Below are 19,017 nucleotides of genomic sequence, written 5' to 3'. Positions count from 1 at the left end.
CCCCAAAAGGATATGGGTAACTCTAAGTGGACGAGAAGTGACTAAATCATATCCAATAAAGTCTTATTTTTTCTCTTTGATACACCATTTAATTGTGGTGTAGCTAGATGAGAAAATTGTTATATAATCCTAGTGTCCTTTAAGTAGTCTTTGAATTCATCGGAGAGATATTCACCCCCTTGATTTAATTGAAGGATTTTGATTTGTCTCTCCAATTGTTTCTCGACTTCATGTTTGAACTCCTTGAATTTTTCAAAGGATTTGGATGTATGTCTCATTAGATACATGTAACCATACCATGAATATACCATGAATACTCATCAATGAAAGTTATGAAATAAAAGCATTGGTTCTATGTCCTAACATTCATGGAACCACATACATCAGTATGTATAAGATCAAGTGTGCTTATACTTCTTTCAGGCTTACTTGAAAATGGTCTTTTTTCTATTTTTCTTTAAAGGCAAGATTCACAAATAAATCTTCTACTATGAGAAAATCTAACTAGAAGACCATCATTTACCAATCTTGTAATACATTTTTTATTTCTATGGCCAAGTTGATAATGCCACAAGCATGTGAGAACATAAAGACCATTCTCAAGTTCTTCGTGAGTAAGGAATTTGTTACTTAATTTAATTGTAATCTTATTACTAAATAAAATAGAATAACCATCCTTATAGAGCTTAGAAACTGAACTCAAATTTCTTCTATGTTATAGAACATAAAGACAATCTTTCAAAATAATAATCCCTTTTTTTTAAATTAATTTTATTGTTCCTATAGCAGCAGTTGCAACAATTATAGATGTCCCCAAATAGAGTACCACTCCATCATCATTTAGCCTTCTACTTTCCTTAAACCCCTACAATGTATTATATGGATAAGTAGAAGCCCTAGAGTCAATACACCAAGGTGTAGAAGTGACCAACAAATCGGTCCCTATGACATGAGTTTTGAAACTACATTCTTTCTTATTTCTAAGAGATTTCAGACAATGAGGATAGTTCTTTCAGTGCTTGATCTTCTTGTAGAAGTGACATTCATCTAATGATTTGTCTTTCTTTTGCTTCTTTTGCTTGTTGCCCTTCCTCTAAGGTCTCTTATTGCCATTTCATTTCTTCCTACCAGATTTGCCTCATTCAACAAGTATGGCCACTGGCTTGTCTTTTCTAATCAGTTCATCGACTCTCTACAATATATTGGCAAGTTCTTGCAAGCTAATTGTTAGCTTGTTGATGTTGCATTTCATGAAAATTGATTGAAGGATGTGAGCAAAGAGTTTAAGATAGCATTAATCTTAGTGCCATCATCCAATTGAGAACAAGAGCCTTTAATTCATTGATAAACCTATCATCTTCATAATATGGTTATGAACCTGTTGGTTCTTGACCATCTTGTTGGTCATCAACAATTTGATGACCTTTTGCCGTGTAAAACAATTTTACTCCTTATACATGGACTTTAAACCATCTAGAATATCTTTACAAATTTCTATTTTATTAAATTACCTCTGGATAGACTTGTCTAGTGAGGCAATGATGTAACACTAAGCAAGAGAGTTTTTCATTTCTCATTCCTAATATTCCCTTCTTCTTTCCTCTGAGGTTCTATCAAGGGGTGTTCTGGTGCCAGGTTGGTAGCACTTTTGTTCAATTTCTTGGACCTAATCATGACCTAATATATTAATCCATGACCTGATCATTGTTTCATGTTATGTATCTTAAAAATGACCTTTATCTATGTTCCACTTTTATTTGTTCATCTCTGAGATTTCCCTCTATCTAAAAGGCAAAAACATTATACATATCTCTAGAAATGTGAAAAATCATGTAGGTGCATGGGGCCAACTGTTTCAACTGCATAACCTTATCATTTTCTTTGAATGATCACATATCCACCCATCTGATGAGATTTCCCTTATGCCTCCATCAAACAAGATTCATTGTTATTTCAAGTTAAACCTTTCTAACTGGTAAGTGTTGACCCATCATATCACACTTATTATCACATGATATAAATAACTGACAAACTACTAACAACATGTAATAAATTCAAAGTTTTTGAAAGTTCAAATACTACATTAACACGTCTTGAAATCCTAGTATTAATCTACAATTTACCCCATGTATAAAAATAATGCAAAAAAAGTACATAAGCTCTTCACACTTGGGAAATAGGAATTTATAAGTGATGGTAAGTGCAAAGAGAATAAATGCATCATCAAAAACATTTAAGTGTGGAAAAGGTTAGGCCTCATATCATGACCCACATAATTCAATATACAATCAATAAGGTTTATGTGGAACAATTAATTTATATGCTTTTCAATACCGTAAATACTTTTTCTGCTCAGACCAGGCACAAACCCAAAATGTTTCCCAGGCGTGGGTCAAACAGTTAATTCAAATTACCAAATTATTTTCGTAATAAATTATTAAAAAATAATAATTATAAAAAACAAATTATTGAAACAATAATTAATTATTTTAAACAACATTGAATTCCTTCCTCCCTTATAATTCGGTTAGATCCCGTGCATCGCACGGATCCCCCTAATTCTTATTGTCTGAGAAAAAAACGCCTTGTTTTCCCATCCTAGCGCTGCTATGCTGCTCGGCTCCTCCCTCCAGAGATAGACAGAGAGAGAGAGAGATTTTTCTTTGCCATCTGCAACCTTATTTTGAACAAGAGGGATCTGTCCTGCATATTTCTCATGCATTTTATTTTCTTCAATCTCTCTTTCTAGGGTTTCGATTGGACTAGATTCTTATTTTTTTAAGAGTTAGGGTTTAAACTGTAACCATGAAATTGTCCCTAAAGATCTCCATGTGCAAATCTTTCAGGTTGCTTTCAAGAGGTATTCTATTTAGGATTTCTTCTGGGTTATCTCGTTATTATTTTTTCCTTTTACAAGATTTTTTTTTTATTCCTTGTTTGTGGATGTTACAGGGGAATCGCTGTAGTCAAAGCTTGGTCGTGTGTGTTTTCTTTTCGCCAGATAGAATTTTTTAGCAAAAGATTTGCAGTGAGGATTGGACACTTGTTTTATGTTAATTTAAGAGAACGAGATGGCAAGGACGTTATCGCGTTCGCCGTCGTACAGGAGACGGCATTCTCCATCTCCTGTTGGACACAGACATAGCCGTAGAAGCAGAAGAGATCGAAGCCGTTCTCCATATTCGTATTCTCATAGCAGGTGATACTACTACCAACACGGAAAACCCTTATCACAATCCATTGCTTTAATATTTGTGATTTTAGAACAAGGATCATCAATTCGGATGAAATATCTGTCATTCGGAAATCAAATAGATTTCGGTTGAGTTATTTTGTACGTATTTGATCCTTTTCTTTTGTTTTTTATGTACTTCATCCTTTTTATCTGAAACCTATTTGATTGTGCTCAGAAGTTTCTTTCATGCTCGGATCGGTGTATGCATGTTTTAAAGGTGGAGCCTCGAATGATGATTCGATGTCTTGAATTCGACCAATGATTCAGTGTTTTAAACTTTCTTAATATCTGCAGTAAGCTTATATTCATGATTTTGAATGGGAGAGGGGGTCTTATGATTTATCATAAATGGGTGGAATAACTCATAAGATGCGAACATGTTTGAATTGATACAGCATATTGTGGCGCAACTGCTTGTGCTTGTCACCTGGCCTGTCAGATCCATAAATATAGGATTAATCAAGCCATTGTTTGTACGTAATTGAAAATTTCTCTATGGTGTTTTTAGCACAAGGCACTTTCATATGAAGTTAAGCTCAAAAATAATATCATGAAGCTTGGAGGTGCCAATCTTGACAAACAGGGTTTTGTGTTTATTGATGGTGGATTGCCACTCTAATATCTATACCTATGGTGAAGAGTCGATAAAAAACGAGGAATCCCTTAAATATTTTTAATTTCCTTTGGTAATTCAAATGCTCATACTCTGTTAGGATACTGAATGTGCACATCTCATACTGCAGAATATATTGACCTTTACCTAAACCTCATGTCATTTTTCAGGCATGAATGTGAAAATGAAATCACCATCAGACTTAGGTTGATGTGTCTTTCCCAAGGCCACTGTCCAATACATAATCTTTACTCCACAGTTCTCAAGTGGGCACGTATGATATATTAATTGTATATTTTTGTCCATTGGTGTTGTCACACTTTTGACACCAGCCATCCAGAGGGACTTCACTTCCAGTGAGCACTACTGCATACAAGCTTAAGCTTGACGCTCTCATGCTTCTGTTCATGTCCTCCCAATGTTGTCCTCCACATGATGATTCTATAAACAACATTTAACTATTAAGTAGTTGTTTATAATGAGGCATCCAAGTTCAAGGACAATTCTGTTCATACAAATCTGAGAAGCACTGAATAAAATATTTTGGGGCATAACATCTAACACTTTTTAGAGCGAGATAGAAGACACATATTCGTTGTAAAAATAATTAAATAAATATAGTTTCTTCCCTGCATTGGGAAGTAAGCAGGTGATGGGTGCCGATGGGTGTCCTTTGCTGGCTTGATTGGGACATAAAAGATGGAGCGCACAAAGATTATTCATAACAGTATGTGAGGTAACTGCTGATGTTATGTTGTAACTTACTATGGATGGTGGGAATGACTTGTTAGTAGTTTCTATTGTGTTACTTGAATTTTTTTCAAGTGTTCTTTTACTAACTTTTACTTCATTCACCAGGAGAAAAAGTCATTCTATTTCCCCACGACGACGCAAAAGTCGTTCACCAACTACAAGGCGCCGGAAAAGCCGCTCTCCAACTCCAAGACGACACAAGAGACAAAGAAGTAGGAGTACTACAGTCTCTCCTATAAACAGGTCTCGCAGTCCAAGTCTTGGTTCAACAGAGCGCAATAATGCCATTGAGAAATTGAAAAAAGAAGAAGAAGAAGAAGAAGAAGAAGAAAAGAAAAGGTATATCGACCATTTTTTATGTTTGTTTGGACTTATTTTTTGGTCCGTGTTATTTGGAAATTTTTTTGGTCTTCCTTAAAGTTGGTTGGGGCATTAGTCTAGTTGGTTAGTCCATGTTTTCTGCATTCTTGAAGTATTTCAGATGTGTTTCTATGAAATAGAACGTAAAGATGATTGTAATGGCTTGCTTTATAGAGATTCTTATTACTCCAAGCACTTCTACAATAGGAAGAACTGATGTTTACATTGATATCATTCCTGTTATTTATGGGCTTCTGATATACAGTGTCCACATGGTTTAATTGGTTGCTTAAGGTTTTAGACTTTAGAGGCTATCAGGAAATGACTGAGCTTATATAGAGAACTGCACCCTTGTTGCCATAATCCATATTGAATTAAAGGGTAAAATAATTCTTTGATAATTTACATGATTAAAAGGCTTAATTAATATGATATAGAAGTAGTACCCCAGCAGTCTAAAACATAGAATCGGAAGGAACAATAAGACAGCAGTGGGCTGAGGATACTCCTTAAGAAAGAATGCTAAGCTATATGGGTTTTATACAGGGACATTATGGAAAAGGCTCATCTGTAGGTATCAGATCTTCTTAGGCCTAGTATGCCTGCTGTCAGTACTAAAGGTTCAGCAGTGCCTATAACATGTGATCCCTTGAGAATCCATTTAGTATCCTCTAACTCTAAACATAAACCATCAATTAATTAACATACACATGCATAGACTATTTAGGAATGCCCTTCCTGGTCATTGTTGCTGCATCTGTCTCACCAATTTCTTACTATCATTACAGTGGTGGAAATATGAGGTTATCGGTGTTGTTACATCAATCAGGAGTGATAAAAAATAAGAAACAATCACAAATGAAAAGACTAAGGGTGTGTTTGGTTTGTGGGAGTAGGGGTCTGGAATTGGAATCGGAGTGAGCCATTCCGATTCCAACTGTTTGGTTGGTCGGAATTGGAATCCCATTCCCATTCTTGGTGGAATGGCATTCCCAAATATGAGGGAATGGCCATTTCCTCCCCCTCCCTTGGGAATGAAATCCCATTCCAGCTGATTCCAATTCTCATTCAGATTCCTGTCCGAATCAAACAGGCTATGGGAATATACCTCTCCAGTTCTGACTGTGAACTAAATGGACCCTAAGAATCTGTATAGTATAGATGAGATTTTCCCAAGATGGATAAAATATTCTGGCTGTCACATCTCCAGTTCAGACTGTTAGCGATGAAGATCACTTCATCAAGGTGGGCTGCTTGCCATTGAGAATATAAAGAGCTGGAGAGTGGCAAGTCTAATATCCAAGGAAAAGCTTGTTTAGTAATTGGGCAGTGCAAAATCTAGCTGTGAGCATGAAAATAACATTTATGATAGGAAACTGAATCATGGTTTTCTAAAGCATGCAAGCCTGTAGTTGGTAGAAACAATTGTTGACTATTACATATCAGTGAACTCTTCAAAATTTCAAACTATTGGCCATTTGGCATATTGGATAGATATCCTTCTCCAAGGGGTATTATTATACAATTAGAATCAAGAATAAGGAGGTTCTTCACCTTTAAGCATTTTTTATCCAGGATTTTGAGTAAATGATGCATAAATGGTGGATCAGGTGTTTCTTTAGTTTGTTGGGTTTTTTTTTTCTTTCGTTTTTTTTTAGTTTGTTGGGTGCAAATCTTTAGGTGTGAAGCATGAATGGCATAAAGTGTGAAGTGAGTGCACGCCTCATATAAGGTGCACACCTTTTTTATGTATCAGGTGTTTCTTTTGTATGAAAAATGCCAAAGATTAGGTGGTACCTAGTCTAACCCTACCAAGATTCTAGATAGCTGGGACCAACATTGGGTAATGGCTTTTTTTATAGGTGTTGCATGCACTTCATGAACACATTATTTTGCTCAAAGAAAAACATGAAAAATCTGAAAAAATAATCCTTTATGGTTTGTCTCTTATGCCAAGTTGCCCTCGGTGTAAGTTAACTTTAAGTTGGTCAATTAAAACATGAAATAGTCTATTAAAGCCCAAATTGAAGTAATGTACCATTAGTATATTATTGGTATGGCATGCTAATGAGACTTGAATCCTACTACCTGAATGAAAGTGATTTAAGAAGTGTGCCCAGGTGCATTTTAAGTCATGTGCCTCGTCTAGGCCCCAGGCGCAGCACTTTCAAAAGGCGCCCCGGGCACGTTTTCAAATTTTTGTGCATTTTGCTCTTTTTTTAAGGCTTGTGGTTGGGAGCCCCTGGACCCCCAACCAAGCCCCTTGAGGCAAGCCCAAATAAAATACCCTTTTAAAAGACAATTAAAGTTATAAAATCATTTTTTTGGTAGGAGTTAAGAATCTAAGAACCCTAACATGGACTTGTTTGGGCTTGCCTCAAGGAGCTTGGTACAAAAAGGCTCATAGAATCAGGAATGCAAAATGTTTAACATCACATTGGTTATTTGAAGTAATGCAATTGAGAAAAAATAAAGAGATAGAGTTTTACATGCTTGAATATGTTTTATATCTTATATGTTAATTATCAAAAAGAATATGTTTTATATGTTATGTTATGTATTTTAATTTGGGAGAATAGTTTTTTAAACAATTATTTTAAAATTAAAGTTTATATTTTAATTAATTTTATGTTTATTATTTTTGTATTTTTTTTTTTATATTTTTGTGCCTTGCTTCAAAAAGGTGCACAACTTACCTTGCACCTCAGGCACAAAATGCCCCTTGCACTTTTTTCCACCTTTGCACTTTTAAAACACTGCTACTTGGGGTATACGAGTTACCTGACATCTTAGGGGGTATTCAATATATAATTTTGCTGGTGCGACAGTTTTTATTTTGGAAATCAAAAATAACCCTTGGTTTTACACATCTGATCTTAGGATAATTTTGTAGCCCAATGAAAGGGATAAAAAGGGTTTCTCCAAAGGCTTTCAGAGTTCTGTCGTTGAAAGAGATGTCAGATTGTGATAATCTCCTAGATTTGAGAGAAATCTGGAGGCAGTTAGAACTTAGAAGCCTTGTCATCTGGTTTCTGGTGAGGGAGTGGTTATCTGGTCATCAGTTCAAGCCACACATATCACTCACCCAGATGGGTTATCCCATCCAACTTGAGTGCTGACATTTTCTTATTTATTTTTTATACCATCAGGACATTGAATTTATACTTATCCACGTTTTCTTCTTAATGGAACAACTACTTATCATACATAAAAGCGATTTCTATGTTTCTTTATTTTCTAGAAAACTATAGATTATTGTTTATGTAGCTATGCTATTCATCTTTTTTTTGTTTTAAAATTGAAAGTAGTTACTAATAGATACCTATAGTTTTAGATTGTCATGGATACAATGACTTTGTCAAGGACAAGATTGGGAACTAACTAATTTATTGGAGTTTTCTATAGGCTGGGGAACTTGTTAGTCTTCCCGGATGGTTCATGAACATCAATGACACTGATAATGGAATCTTTGGTGATATTTATCAAAAGTATTACTAGTTGACTTTAGTTCTTATTGCCTCATCCAGCAATTTGAGAAAAGACCCGCATTCCATTTGACTGTTAGGATGCCAAATTCAGATAGATGTTCTCTTTGACTAGACCAGATCTGTATTGTGCCTGTCATATATGGTTGTGCAAATAACCAGTTCATATGGGTTCTGAGATTAGCTTAACTCAATAGTTGATGGTCTTGTACAAAATGATGTGCCTTCCCGTTTTAGATTAACCTCTGCATTCATGATGCATGTGTCTGTACCATGGTTTATGTTTTTACCCTTAGCATGTTAACATAAACCTTTCTGAACTTAATATCATTTTTTTCACCTTACCCTCATACCCTGTCTCTGTCATACCAGTAGCCAGGGAACTCTAGTTTCCCCTGAAATAGTTTCATATCACAAACTAGAGTAGTTAATTTTTCATCTTTTCTCACTTTCTTCCTTTTCTTCAGTTTTTCCTTTTTTTTTTTTTTCCTTTTGTGTGTGTGTTGGGAGGGGAATGGGAGGTATTAGAAATATTTTCTGGATAATGAAATGAATCTTGGATGATATTTTTAGTGCAAAAGTGGGCCTGGTGTCTGGGCTTCCTCATTCAGGATAAATCCTGTAGGCACTGTTGATCCATCCTAATCTCTTGGTCTATGATCTTAATGCCAGTTTTCATTTAGAACATTTCTGGATTGGTATCAGCAGTTGGATTTGTTTGACCCAATTCGTAGACTCTTGCCAAAGTGGTTATTGATGTGAATTGATCAGGAAGCCTTTCATTTCTGGTGCTATGCTGGGATTTGGTTTTTGCCATGAATGAGATGCTTTTAAGTATCTTTCATGGTGAAGTTATCTAAATCTCCACTTTCAACTAGGTAGTGGATATTTCTTCCCATTAACTGTCTGCTTAAAGATGGTTAACCATTGGCTGTTGTCGTTGTTTGCTTGTGTCCCCAACTATTGATGGTTGAAGAATTCTTTGTATTGGAATAAACATTTGCTTGTGTCAGAAGTGTACTTTCTTGCCAAGATTGAAAATTTTTTCCATGATAGGTTTTAAGCCTTTCAACAGATTACTTGACATTCTTCTCCACAGGCTTTTTCTGAAGGAAGCTACTGCTATAGTTCAACTTGTTGTATTTGATGATCCAATTGCTGCCTCGTTTATCTACTGTTCACCAGTTTGAGAACTCATATGTTTTGATCAGGAATCTTTTAGAGAGGTATGCCTTATAAGCATAAGCTTGTATAGTGTCATGGTGAACGCGGAGATTAGTTGGTTATTCATCGTAGTGAAAGAAAAAAACATGAAGCTTGCCATGCCACTTGCTGATTCAGTTCTACTCTCTGGCATCAAAAAGACGTATTTTGGAATTAAAAATGCTGAGTTCTTTATCTGGATCAAAGGTTGTTATCCTCTTTAACTTTCCCATGTTCTATCAGGCGTCAACGTGAGGCAGAGTTGAAACTATTAGAAGAAGAAACTGCAAGGAGAGTTGAGGAAGCAATTCGGAAAAAGGTTGAAGAGAGCTTGAACTCTGAGGAGATAAAACTGGAAATACAGAGGCGACTTGAGGAAGGTCGGAAGAAACTTCTTGATGAGGTTGCAGCTCAACTTGAAAAGGAAAAGGAAGCTGCTCTTATTGAAGCAAGACAAAAAGAGGTAAGCTTATTTGATGATGTAGGTGTTTAATTTTTTTAATTCCTTTAATTTATTTTCTTTTTTTTTTTTTGGGGGGGGGGGGTCCTTATCTTGAAGGACGATCTTTCACATTGTTTTTCAAAACAAAAGCAACTGCCTCATCAGCAAAAACATGGTTTCCTGTTCCATCGAATGAAAATTAAATACTCATTTTTCATTACCTTGAAAACTTAATCATGATGTTTTAATTTTTTTGCTTGGATATTTTCTACGTGTCTTATGTTTTAAATTTGGTTCTATGTATCTCATAGGAACAAGCTCGAAAAGAGAGGGAAGAGCTGGATAGGATGCTTGAGGAGAATCGGAGAAAGGTAGAAGAGGCTCAGAGAAGAGAAGCTTTAGAGCAGCAGCGGAAGGAGGAGGAACGGTATAGAGAGTTGGAACAGCTCCAAAGACAAAAAGAAGAGGCTATGCGAAGGAAGAAAATGGAAGAGGAGCAAGAGCGGGCAAATCAGATGAAGCTATTAGGTAAGAATAAATCGCGGCCAAAGCTGTCATTTGCAATCGGTTTGAAATAATTGTTTGCAAAGCTTGAAGGTTGCTCCACCTGATGAAGATTAGCCATGCAATTAGATTTACCATGTACTTAGAAGACGATACTGGCTTTGAACTACATGCCGCTGCTGTTCAATTCATACAAGACTGTCATTTATTGAATGAGAACAATCACGAAAAGTCGTTAGTTTTATGAACTAAAAATGTGTTTTTTCCCTTATTTCATCATTGGCCTCTGTATTGCTGATTGGGTTGTCTTTGTTTGTTAATCGTTGGTACTTTTGTTTTTGGATCTAGAACTGTTAATATCTGGGTCAGTTGACAAGGGGTCTCGCAGGTTTGCAGTGGAGACTTTGGGGGGGGCGGGGGGTGGTTATGGGATTAGGTGGCAGGCTACCCTCTAATGTGTGGTGGCCCCATTTTCCTAGCTGAAACAGAGGGAAGGCAATTTCTAGCTGCTGATTGGTTACCACTTCTATTACACCAGTTGTGCCTTTGACCAATCACCCTCTGTGAATCTTGATAAATACCATAAGTACCACATCATCGGTTATTACTGTGATAATGGTTCAGTGGTTACAAGTTCTTTGGTATCATGTTTTAATGGTACATAGTTGAACCCTTTTTTTATACGTGAAAAGCTTTCACCCATCGTAAACCCACGTGAATTTGAATCAAGACCAGTGGATTGGTTACCAATTGGATGAGACCGCTTGATTGATTGTTTATCAATTTTACGGGACCATACTCTTCGAACTAAATTTCACTCCACCTCAGAATTCTTATTTGAACTCCAGACTTGTAGCAATTCCGAGCTGGCACCTATAACACTCATACCTGCTTGTGAATTGGCATCAATTCCGAGCTGGCACCTAGTGGAGCTAGGAATTCTGGGGGTGGACTGAACGGTAAAAACCTTATTTTATTTAGCCCTTTTTTTTCTAGTTGGGGGCTAATCAGAGGTTTGAAGAAGCACTTTTGGGCATTGCTTTTTAATACATACTAGTTGGGGGCCATGATATGGGCTTTGGTATATGAAATTGATGGAGCCTTCTCTTTTTTGTTTTTTTTTTGGGGCGGGGGAAATTAATTGATGGAGCCTTTATCCATGGGCTTTTCATGCTTAAACAGAAAACAAACTTATTTCAAGAGGAGTCTCCAACTAAGTTGTGTTTGGTACCATTGTCACTTTTACTTGCAATATTTTAGGTTGGTCAATACACATTTTTGAGAAATGGTCTTGTCACATTACATCATATAACTACTTAAGCATTGAAGGAATATATATATATATTCTCCTAAAATTTGTATGACCAACCGAAAACACTACAAGTAAAAGTGGCAATGATACCAAACACAACCTAGTGATCCATCTAGTTAAACCATTGAACCTTTTGGCCTGGTCAAAATGATAAATATATAAATATATAATATTATAGATGTACAATTTTTTATGTATGTAATTATATATACATTATATGTAATTATATGAATTTTATAATTAATAAATTTTATATTTTATATTATATATGTATAAGTTATAAACTAATTAACTCATTAGGATTGTCAAAACAAAATTTTTATGAATTCTAGCAAACACTTGTTTTTAAGAAAAAAAATGAAATTAGTTCAACATTAATTGCAACCAAGGTTCAAAGTATTGATACTCTTTTTTTATGAGAAATAGTAACTTTCATTAAAAATAATGGATAAAGATTACAACTGCCACCATCCAAGGGCTAGATGAAGAACCCTTTGACAAAAACTATCTCATTTTTTTTTTTGTTGATCTTTTTTCCCAATTAAACCTCATCCCAATCTCTCTTGTTAAGCTTGAAATTACTCTTAGCTGTTGTCTGAAAATCCTGTGCCCAAGCTTCTAGTTTGCAGCCAGCCTATTACCAGTTTGGAGTTTCTCTCCATTTCTAATTGTTGCATTTCCTTGGAGTCAAGCAAAAACTTCTGCAGTTTAATCATATAAACAGCCCCCTCATCTCTGAAAACACCCCCTATATGTCTGAATTCAGTTTCACTCCAGAGCAAGGTGGCGCGGTCCAACTTTCCTGTACGAAGTATTGATACTCGTACTCTTGTATACAAAGACCTCCGTGGGTTATTCTAAACAGTCATGTTTAATCATATAAACCTGCCAACACGCATCTTTCATTACCACTACAATCTCCAACTTCATTCACCCGTCACAGGAGCAACGTTTTGAATAACTGATGATTGATGGCTGTGATAAATGAATTACCTTGAACACTAACAAGGGAGGGTTTATGTAGGTAGATAGATTATAACTCATGGTAGAAAGTAGAAACTATGACAAAATGAAGTTATAATAAAGTTCTGAGAAAAGAAGAAAATTAGTATCTAAACCAAATCAACCAAATTAGTGGCAATTTTCCACCCTAGATCTTAAGAACGTCAATAAAATTTGGTATTTTTTATATTTCATTCTACAATGCTGAATTGAAACACTATTTATACTTGAATCACAAACACCATTGTTTATATCATGTGATGGTGTTCATACTTGAATCACAAACACCATTGATTATATTTTTGTTAGATAAAGAATAAAATATAATCAAACATAAACAGCCCCTAAGGTTAAGTTTGGGAGCAGTACAAATGCAAATATGTACAGCATAAATACATACAAAATATAAGGTTTTGCACTCTACATATTTGCATTTGTACTCCTTTCACACTCAGCCTAAATCTCAACCATGTGTTTCTTTCTGTTGAACGGTTATATTTTATTTCTAAACAGGTTTGGTCGTGTGCATTTTTTTTTTCTAAAACAGTGTTGGCTATACAAGAAATTAATAGTTTAAACATATATAAAAAAATGTGGTAAAATACATGAAATTATAGAACAATTTTGGGCACCTATAATATTATATATTTAACCATATTAAATAAAAATAAGTGTTATAAACAAAAATATATATATTTTTATTAATGATATAAATGAAATACAAATTTCAAAACTTATCCAAAAACAAAACCATTTTCATATCTAGGTGGTGGGTTAACAGTCCAATCTTCCGGGTCAAATGGTTCAAAGCATAATGTCATAATTAAGTAATAAATATTTAGAAAAAGAAAGAAATATAAAAAATACAGAAATTTTATAGAAAACATTTGGACACATATCTAATGTTATATATTAATTATATTCAACAAAAAGACATGTGAAATAAAAAATACTTATATTAATTATGGAAATGAAATACAAAATGTAAAACCAACCCAAAAACAAAACATTTTTTCCATGTAGGTGGAGGGTTAGTGGTTCAACTATTAAGGTAAAATTGGTTAACCCCTGATGCTATAATTAAATAATCAAATTCTAGGAAATTTAGAAATTTGTAGAATTTTTTTGGGACATCTCACATTTTATATAATTGTCATACTAAAATATAAGTATATATAATAAATAAGAATTCTTTTTATTAATGATGGAAAGGGAATAACAAAATTAGGAAAAAAAAAAGAGAATTGATGTTTAACCCATGACCCCATTAACATGGCCAAATATATGGTTCAAATGTTTAATTGGATAGGTTACCATGTTTTTATCCAAGTCAAAGTTTTTTCTTTCTTTTTCTTTTTTTCTTTTTTGTTGGCAAGCAATTTGGTGGTAAGTGGGTCTATAAATTTGGTCAAATGATAGATCAACCGGTCTTGAACCACATGATAAAAGACCAATGTTCTAATGATCACTTGGAACTGCATTTTCCTCCCAATCAATAATCAACTTGCGATGTCACGAGTTAAATAATTAAAAATATAGAAAAAATTTGTAAAACTCATAAAAATTTGAGTATATCTTTAAAACACTATATATTCTTCATGTTAAACAAAAATATGTTTGAAAAATGAAAATATTGTTAGTAAAACCGGAAATGGATAAAAATATAAAAAAGAAAAAAAATAATATCTTACCCATGACCTATTGACTTGGTCAAATGGGTCAATGGTATAATGAGTAAGGTCATCTAGCTGTTTACCAAGTTGATTTCTTTCCTGGTGCAACGAAGTGGTTTATGTTGAAACATACTCAAAATTTTGTCTCGGTGACAAGTCAATCAATTTAATTATTTGATTCAACTGTAAGACAGCATTGATGTAACTTACAAGCAAGAAGATTTGAAGCGAAGCCTTTAGGTTGAAAGGTAACAAGCCCACCGGTATGCCATGCTTCAAATAGATGTCCTTATTACCTTGGTTTTGATAAAAAAAAATTGTCGAAATTTTATTACTGTTATTGTTACTATTTGATGAAATTGCCATGAGCAACACATTCCGAGTCAAATGCAATAAAGTTATTTATGGCCAACATAAACATGAAGGACAATTGTATACTAATAAATGATGGTTTCTTAAATAAAATTTATTTTAGTAGTGATGGTATAATGCAAATTTTAAAATTGACTTGGAAAAACTTGTTTTTCATCTAGGTGGTGTGTCGATAGTTCAATCATCCAAGTTAAATGGGTCAACCCATGATGCCATAGTTAAATAATTAAATTTAAAAAAGATAAAAATAAAAAAAAAAGTTTACAGAAAAGTTTTGCACATCTCTAATATTATATGATCATCATATTAAAAAAAATAAGTATTATATAATGAAAATGGAATACAAAATTTAAAATTGTCTTATAAATAAAAAAATACTTTTTTCTATTTAAATGGAAGGTCAACCCAACCATTTTGGTCAACCCATGTTTTCATATTCAATAATAAAAATTTTTAAATAAATAAAAATACACAAAATTACAGAAAATATAAAAAAAAAATACGACTATAATACCTGAAAGACTTGAGACTGAAAAACTTATAATTGATATCATAAAAGTGGTAGCCAATCAGGTGATTATTTATCAATCACGGTATCACCAGCCCTTCTAGTAGCATAATTTTTTTAAACAAATAATTTTTTATATTGGGTGGGGAGGTACATGCAGCATAGTGATGAATATTAGAGAATAAATTATATTGTGGATTTGTAGTAACCAGGTGCTTTTTGTGCAACTGATGAGTTTTCTAATTAATAGCATGGGTATTATAAAACCACCAATTTATCAACAATTAATATTTAGATCTTGTTTAATTTTTATTTAATAAAAAACTCATATGTTAGAAACAATTAATAACTGGTAGTACATAATATTACACATTCCTAGAATCACCAAAAATAAATTTCAAATATGAAATTGCTTAAATAAATTTTGCAATCCATTGGCGTCATTGTTGACTAGAACCAAATTGTCCTGTAAATGCTCGTGGAGCTTAAACCATGATGGCTCACTCCTAACCAGATTACCACCCAAACTAGTTTATGTGTTGGTTTATAAAACATGCATTTATTCATCAATCGAACCGAATTTTGCCACTTGTTATTTGTGAGCTAAATGGACACGATGGCTTGAGCATAAGACTCATAACTGACTATTAGACATTTAATGCCACTTTGAACACAATACCCACATTTCCACAACTTGAGGAGGAGTAAAACTGTTTTCAGTTATAGGTTCAAATTTCCAATTCTATACATGGGGGAGCTAAATAGATATGTAATATCTGGGTTATTGGTATTGGCCTCAATTTTCCAAACAGAAGCCATTGCAGGGTCTAATTCTCATCACCAAGCACAAGCAGTCCTTGACACAGATGGTAACCAACTCCAAGCTGGAAGAGAATATTACATCGTTTCAGCCATTCGAGGAGACGGTAACCAATTCTCATCACCAAAAACTCCTACGACATGAGCTTGGGTATCCAGCCCTGTTACTTTCACTCCAGCATCTAATTCCTCTGAAGAGATATGGTTATTTGGGAAGAATTGGATAGAGTTCAGTACATGAAAGAGATGTCATCACAAGAAAACAGGATCGAGGAGCAAGTCGATTTGAATATTGGGTTCTCAGGATTAAAGAGAGTCTGGCAAGTGGAGGCGGCCAATAGCGACAAATCATCGTCATCTTCTAGCCAGACAACAAGGTCTGTGACCCTAAAAGGCCAACCAGGTTATCCAGGAGCCTCCACAGTGAGGAACTGGTTTAGGATAGAAAGGATTAGCAAGTCAAACCCCGAGTACCGAATCACCTACTGTCCTAGCAGTTGATTCTTCCTGTCTTTTTCTCCTCCATATTTTAGATTATTTTATTTCCAAATTTGATATGACTGATTGCTTCTCTCCCTCCCAGCCACATCATAACTTCATACAATTCATATTAATAAATGACAAGAATTGATGTTGCGCTAAGGCCGAGTGGAGCCAAAATGCCCAGCCTCGGGTGCCTTGGCCCTCTGCTAAGACCCTACCACCTCTCTCTATGATCTATGATCTATGATCTATGAGAGAGGCATATGCTTCACTCATTACCTTGAGCCTCTGGTCAAATTGGTGAGGTGTACACTTCATACAATATAAATTGTATTATTACTGTTTTTGACATTTGACATCATCCTGAAGTGGAGTACTAACGGAAGGAAACGAAATATCTCTTTCCCATTTTGTCCTTATGAGTTCAAAAAGCTTCATCAACGCCTCAATCTAAAACAATGGCAAGAGTCTGCGTTGCAATTAAGTCTTCTTTTTGCTCTAGCGTCGTCAGCCTCCTTTGCAATAGAGCATTCTTATGTCGATGGTCCATTCAGCTTCTCTCCATTTTATTATCCTTCGTCAGTTTCAACTCCTCAAGCTTCTAGGTGAATGTGGATTTTTTCTCCAAATCAGAAATGCTTATGAGTGAATGTTGGCATTTCTCCGAATTAGAAATTATTGTAGGTGAATGTAGGTTTTTTTGTCAGAATCCCTCTCTAGAGGCAAACAAGGCGGTGAGGGAGATTGGAGCTTTCTCTTCGGAGGTGATGGGGTCATCGGGCACAGTGGTACCGACGGCGAAGGAGGTGGAGGCAAAGTGGTGACGAAATCTGAGAATTTCGATTTCAAGCTTCCGGAACCTAAGCTAATTGGTCGAGAAGGACTGGTAGACATAGATGGAGTAGACGAGGCTGAGCCCGAAGACGGGTAAGATGGAGTACTCAATTTTGAGCTTCGGCTTGCAAAATTCTCTACTGGCATAGCCGGAAATGCCCTCCAAGAGCTTGATCTAGTAGCAGTCAAGCTCTTCTTGCCACCATTAGAGCTTCTCGAGGAGTAAAATTCCTCTTATTCTTCATCTTCAAATGAATTTTTGTCATAATAATAGTAAAGAGAACAGATGGAATTTTTCGATAATCACTTTTCAAACCAAAGTTGCAGTGGTATGAAATTGTTACAGAAAGTCGAAACTGAAAATTGCGAGAAGATGGAGGGCTGAGTCATGCCACTTGGGCATAGTGGTATCGTACAAGTACACATATAAGCACCCGCACCCCGACCCGGCCCGGCTCGGCGCGCACGTCTGTAAAGCACCCCAAACCCCCCTCATATGCATGGAATATCTATAGTCCTCTCCTCCTATGGGTCCCTACCCATAGAGGGAGCAAAACTACCAATATACTCCACTCCCACTCCTTTCCCAAGCAATGTAAAACAATGAGTCATTCAAGAGAGGAAAAGACAAAAAACAAGAGAGGGAGGAGAGAGATTCTTGTAAATTTGAATTTTCCTCCAACAATCCCCCATAAGATTCAAAATTACAAGAAAATTGAACAATCTGAGCATCACAGTGAGAAAAACATTCATGGTGATGTCTTTTGGACTTCAATCAACACTTAGGTATAATAGGTTATGTTATAGAGTACGGGTGGAGTCAGACTCCTTCAACCTTTCCTCCTTATCTTAACTAGCTAACCGGCCAACCAACTCAACTCATTAGCTTTTTAGTGGTTCTTTTGTTTTAGAACATTTCGGCTTTGTTCCCCTCTTAGAATCATGAGTGTTTTAGAGAGTCAGCCCTAGATCTCTCATAGAAGCAGCTACACTTCACACTCACATAGGTTAGTTATTAGTGTGCACTGCTCACACTATTCCTAACTGATTAAGAGCTTCATGCTCAATCTCCTCAATCTGCAATGAGCACTATCTTACATCGGCATCTGAAACGGAACACAAATGCTAGTGCTTTCCCAAGTCATCTAGCAACTCGTTTTTACCCATTCAACCTAATTCCAGTGATCTTCTTTCACATAGGTTGGGTGTCCATCACTAATGACTTTGTAACGGGCTTCAGCCCCATTCCTACCGATACCTCATAAACCACCTTAGAAGTTTGTGGTTTGTTAATGAATCTGCAAGGTTCTTTTCAAACTTTATAAAATCGAGAGTGATTGTACCTTCGTTGAGGTATTGTCTTACTAGGTTATGCCTTAAGATGATGTGCATTCTTTTACTATTGTACATCTAGTTCTT

At 35.3% G+C, this 19,017-nt stretch overlaps 2 protein-coding genes across 2 annotated transcripts; both read left to right on the top strand.

Moving 5' to 3' along the window:
- Positions 1-2,487: 2,487 nt before the first annotated feature.
- On the top strand, positions 2,488-10,871 carry LOC148874019 (uncharacterized). Its single transcript, XM_088960419.1, has 5 exons — positions 2,488-2,860; positions 2,953-3,199; positions 4,707-4,940; positions 9,893-10,112; positions 10,403-10,871. The coding sequence occupies exons 2-5, from the start codon at positions 3,072-3,074 to the stop codon at positions 10,667-10,669; spliced, it is 849 nt and encodes a 282-aa protein (XP_088816545.1). The 5' UTR covers positions 2,488-2,860; positions 2,953-3,071; the 3' UTR covers positions 10,670-10,871.
- Positions 10,872-16,210: 5,339 nt separating this feature from the next.
- LOC148874018 (miraculin-like) lies at positions 16,211-17,803 on the top strand. Its single transcript, XM_088951366.1, has 2 exons — positions 16,211-16,407; positions 16,479-17,803. The coding sequence occupies exons 1-2, from the start codon at positions 16,211-16,213 to the stop codon at positions 16,780-16,782; spliced, it is 501 nt and encodes a 166-aa protein (XP_088807492.1). The 3' UTR covers positions 16,783-17,803.
- Positions 17,804-19,017: the final 1,214 nt, after the last annotated feature.

Source organism: Nelumbo lutea, chromosome 1 (genome assembly GCF_056320005.1).
Source record: "Nelumbo lutea isolate HS-2025 chromosome 1, American lotus-T2T, whole genome shotgun sequence".
Lineage (NCBI taxonomy): Eukaryota > Viridiplantae > Streptophyta > Magnoliopsida > Proteales > Nelumbonaceae > Nelumbo > Nelumbo lutea.
This window is presented reverse-complemented; position numbering and strand designations above follow the sequence as displayed.

What these genes read in the sequence shown, in the direction of transcription:
- LOC148874019 (XM_088960419.1), top strand. Translation starts at nt 3,072, where the DNA reads ATGGCAAGGACGTTATCGCGTTCGCCGTCGTACAGGAGACGGCATTCT. An exon ending in TATTCGTATTCTCATAGCAG is followed by an intron (nt 3,200 to 4,706) that starts GTGATACTACTA and finishes TTCATTCACCAG; the next exon opens with GAGAAAAAGTCATTCTATTT. An exon ending in GAAGAAGAAGAAAAGAAAAG is followed by an intron (nt 4,941 to 9,892) that starts GTATATCGACCA and finishes ATGTTCTATCAG; the next exon opens with GCGTCAACGTGAGGCAGAGT.
- LOC148874018 (XM_088951366.1), top strand. Translation starts at nt 16,211, where the DNA reads ATGGGGGAGCTAAATAGATATGTAATATCTGGGTTATTGGTATTGGCC. An exon ending in GGTAACCAATTCTCATCACC is followed by an intron (nt 16,408 to 16,478) that starts AAAAACTCCTAC and finishes ATTCCTCTGAAG; the next exon opens with AGATATGGTTATTTGGGAAG.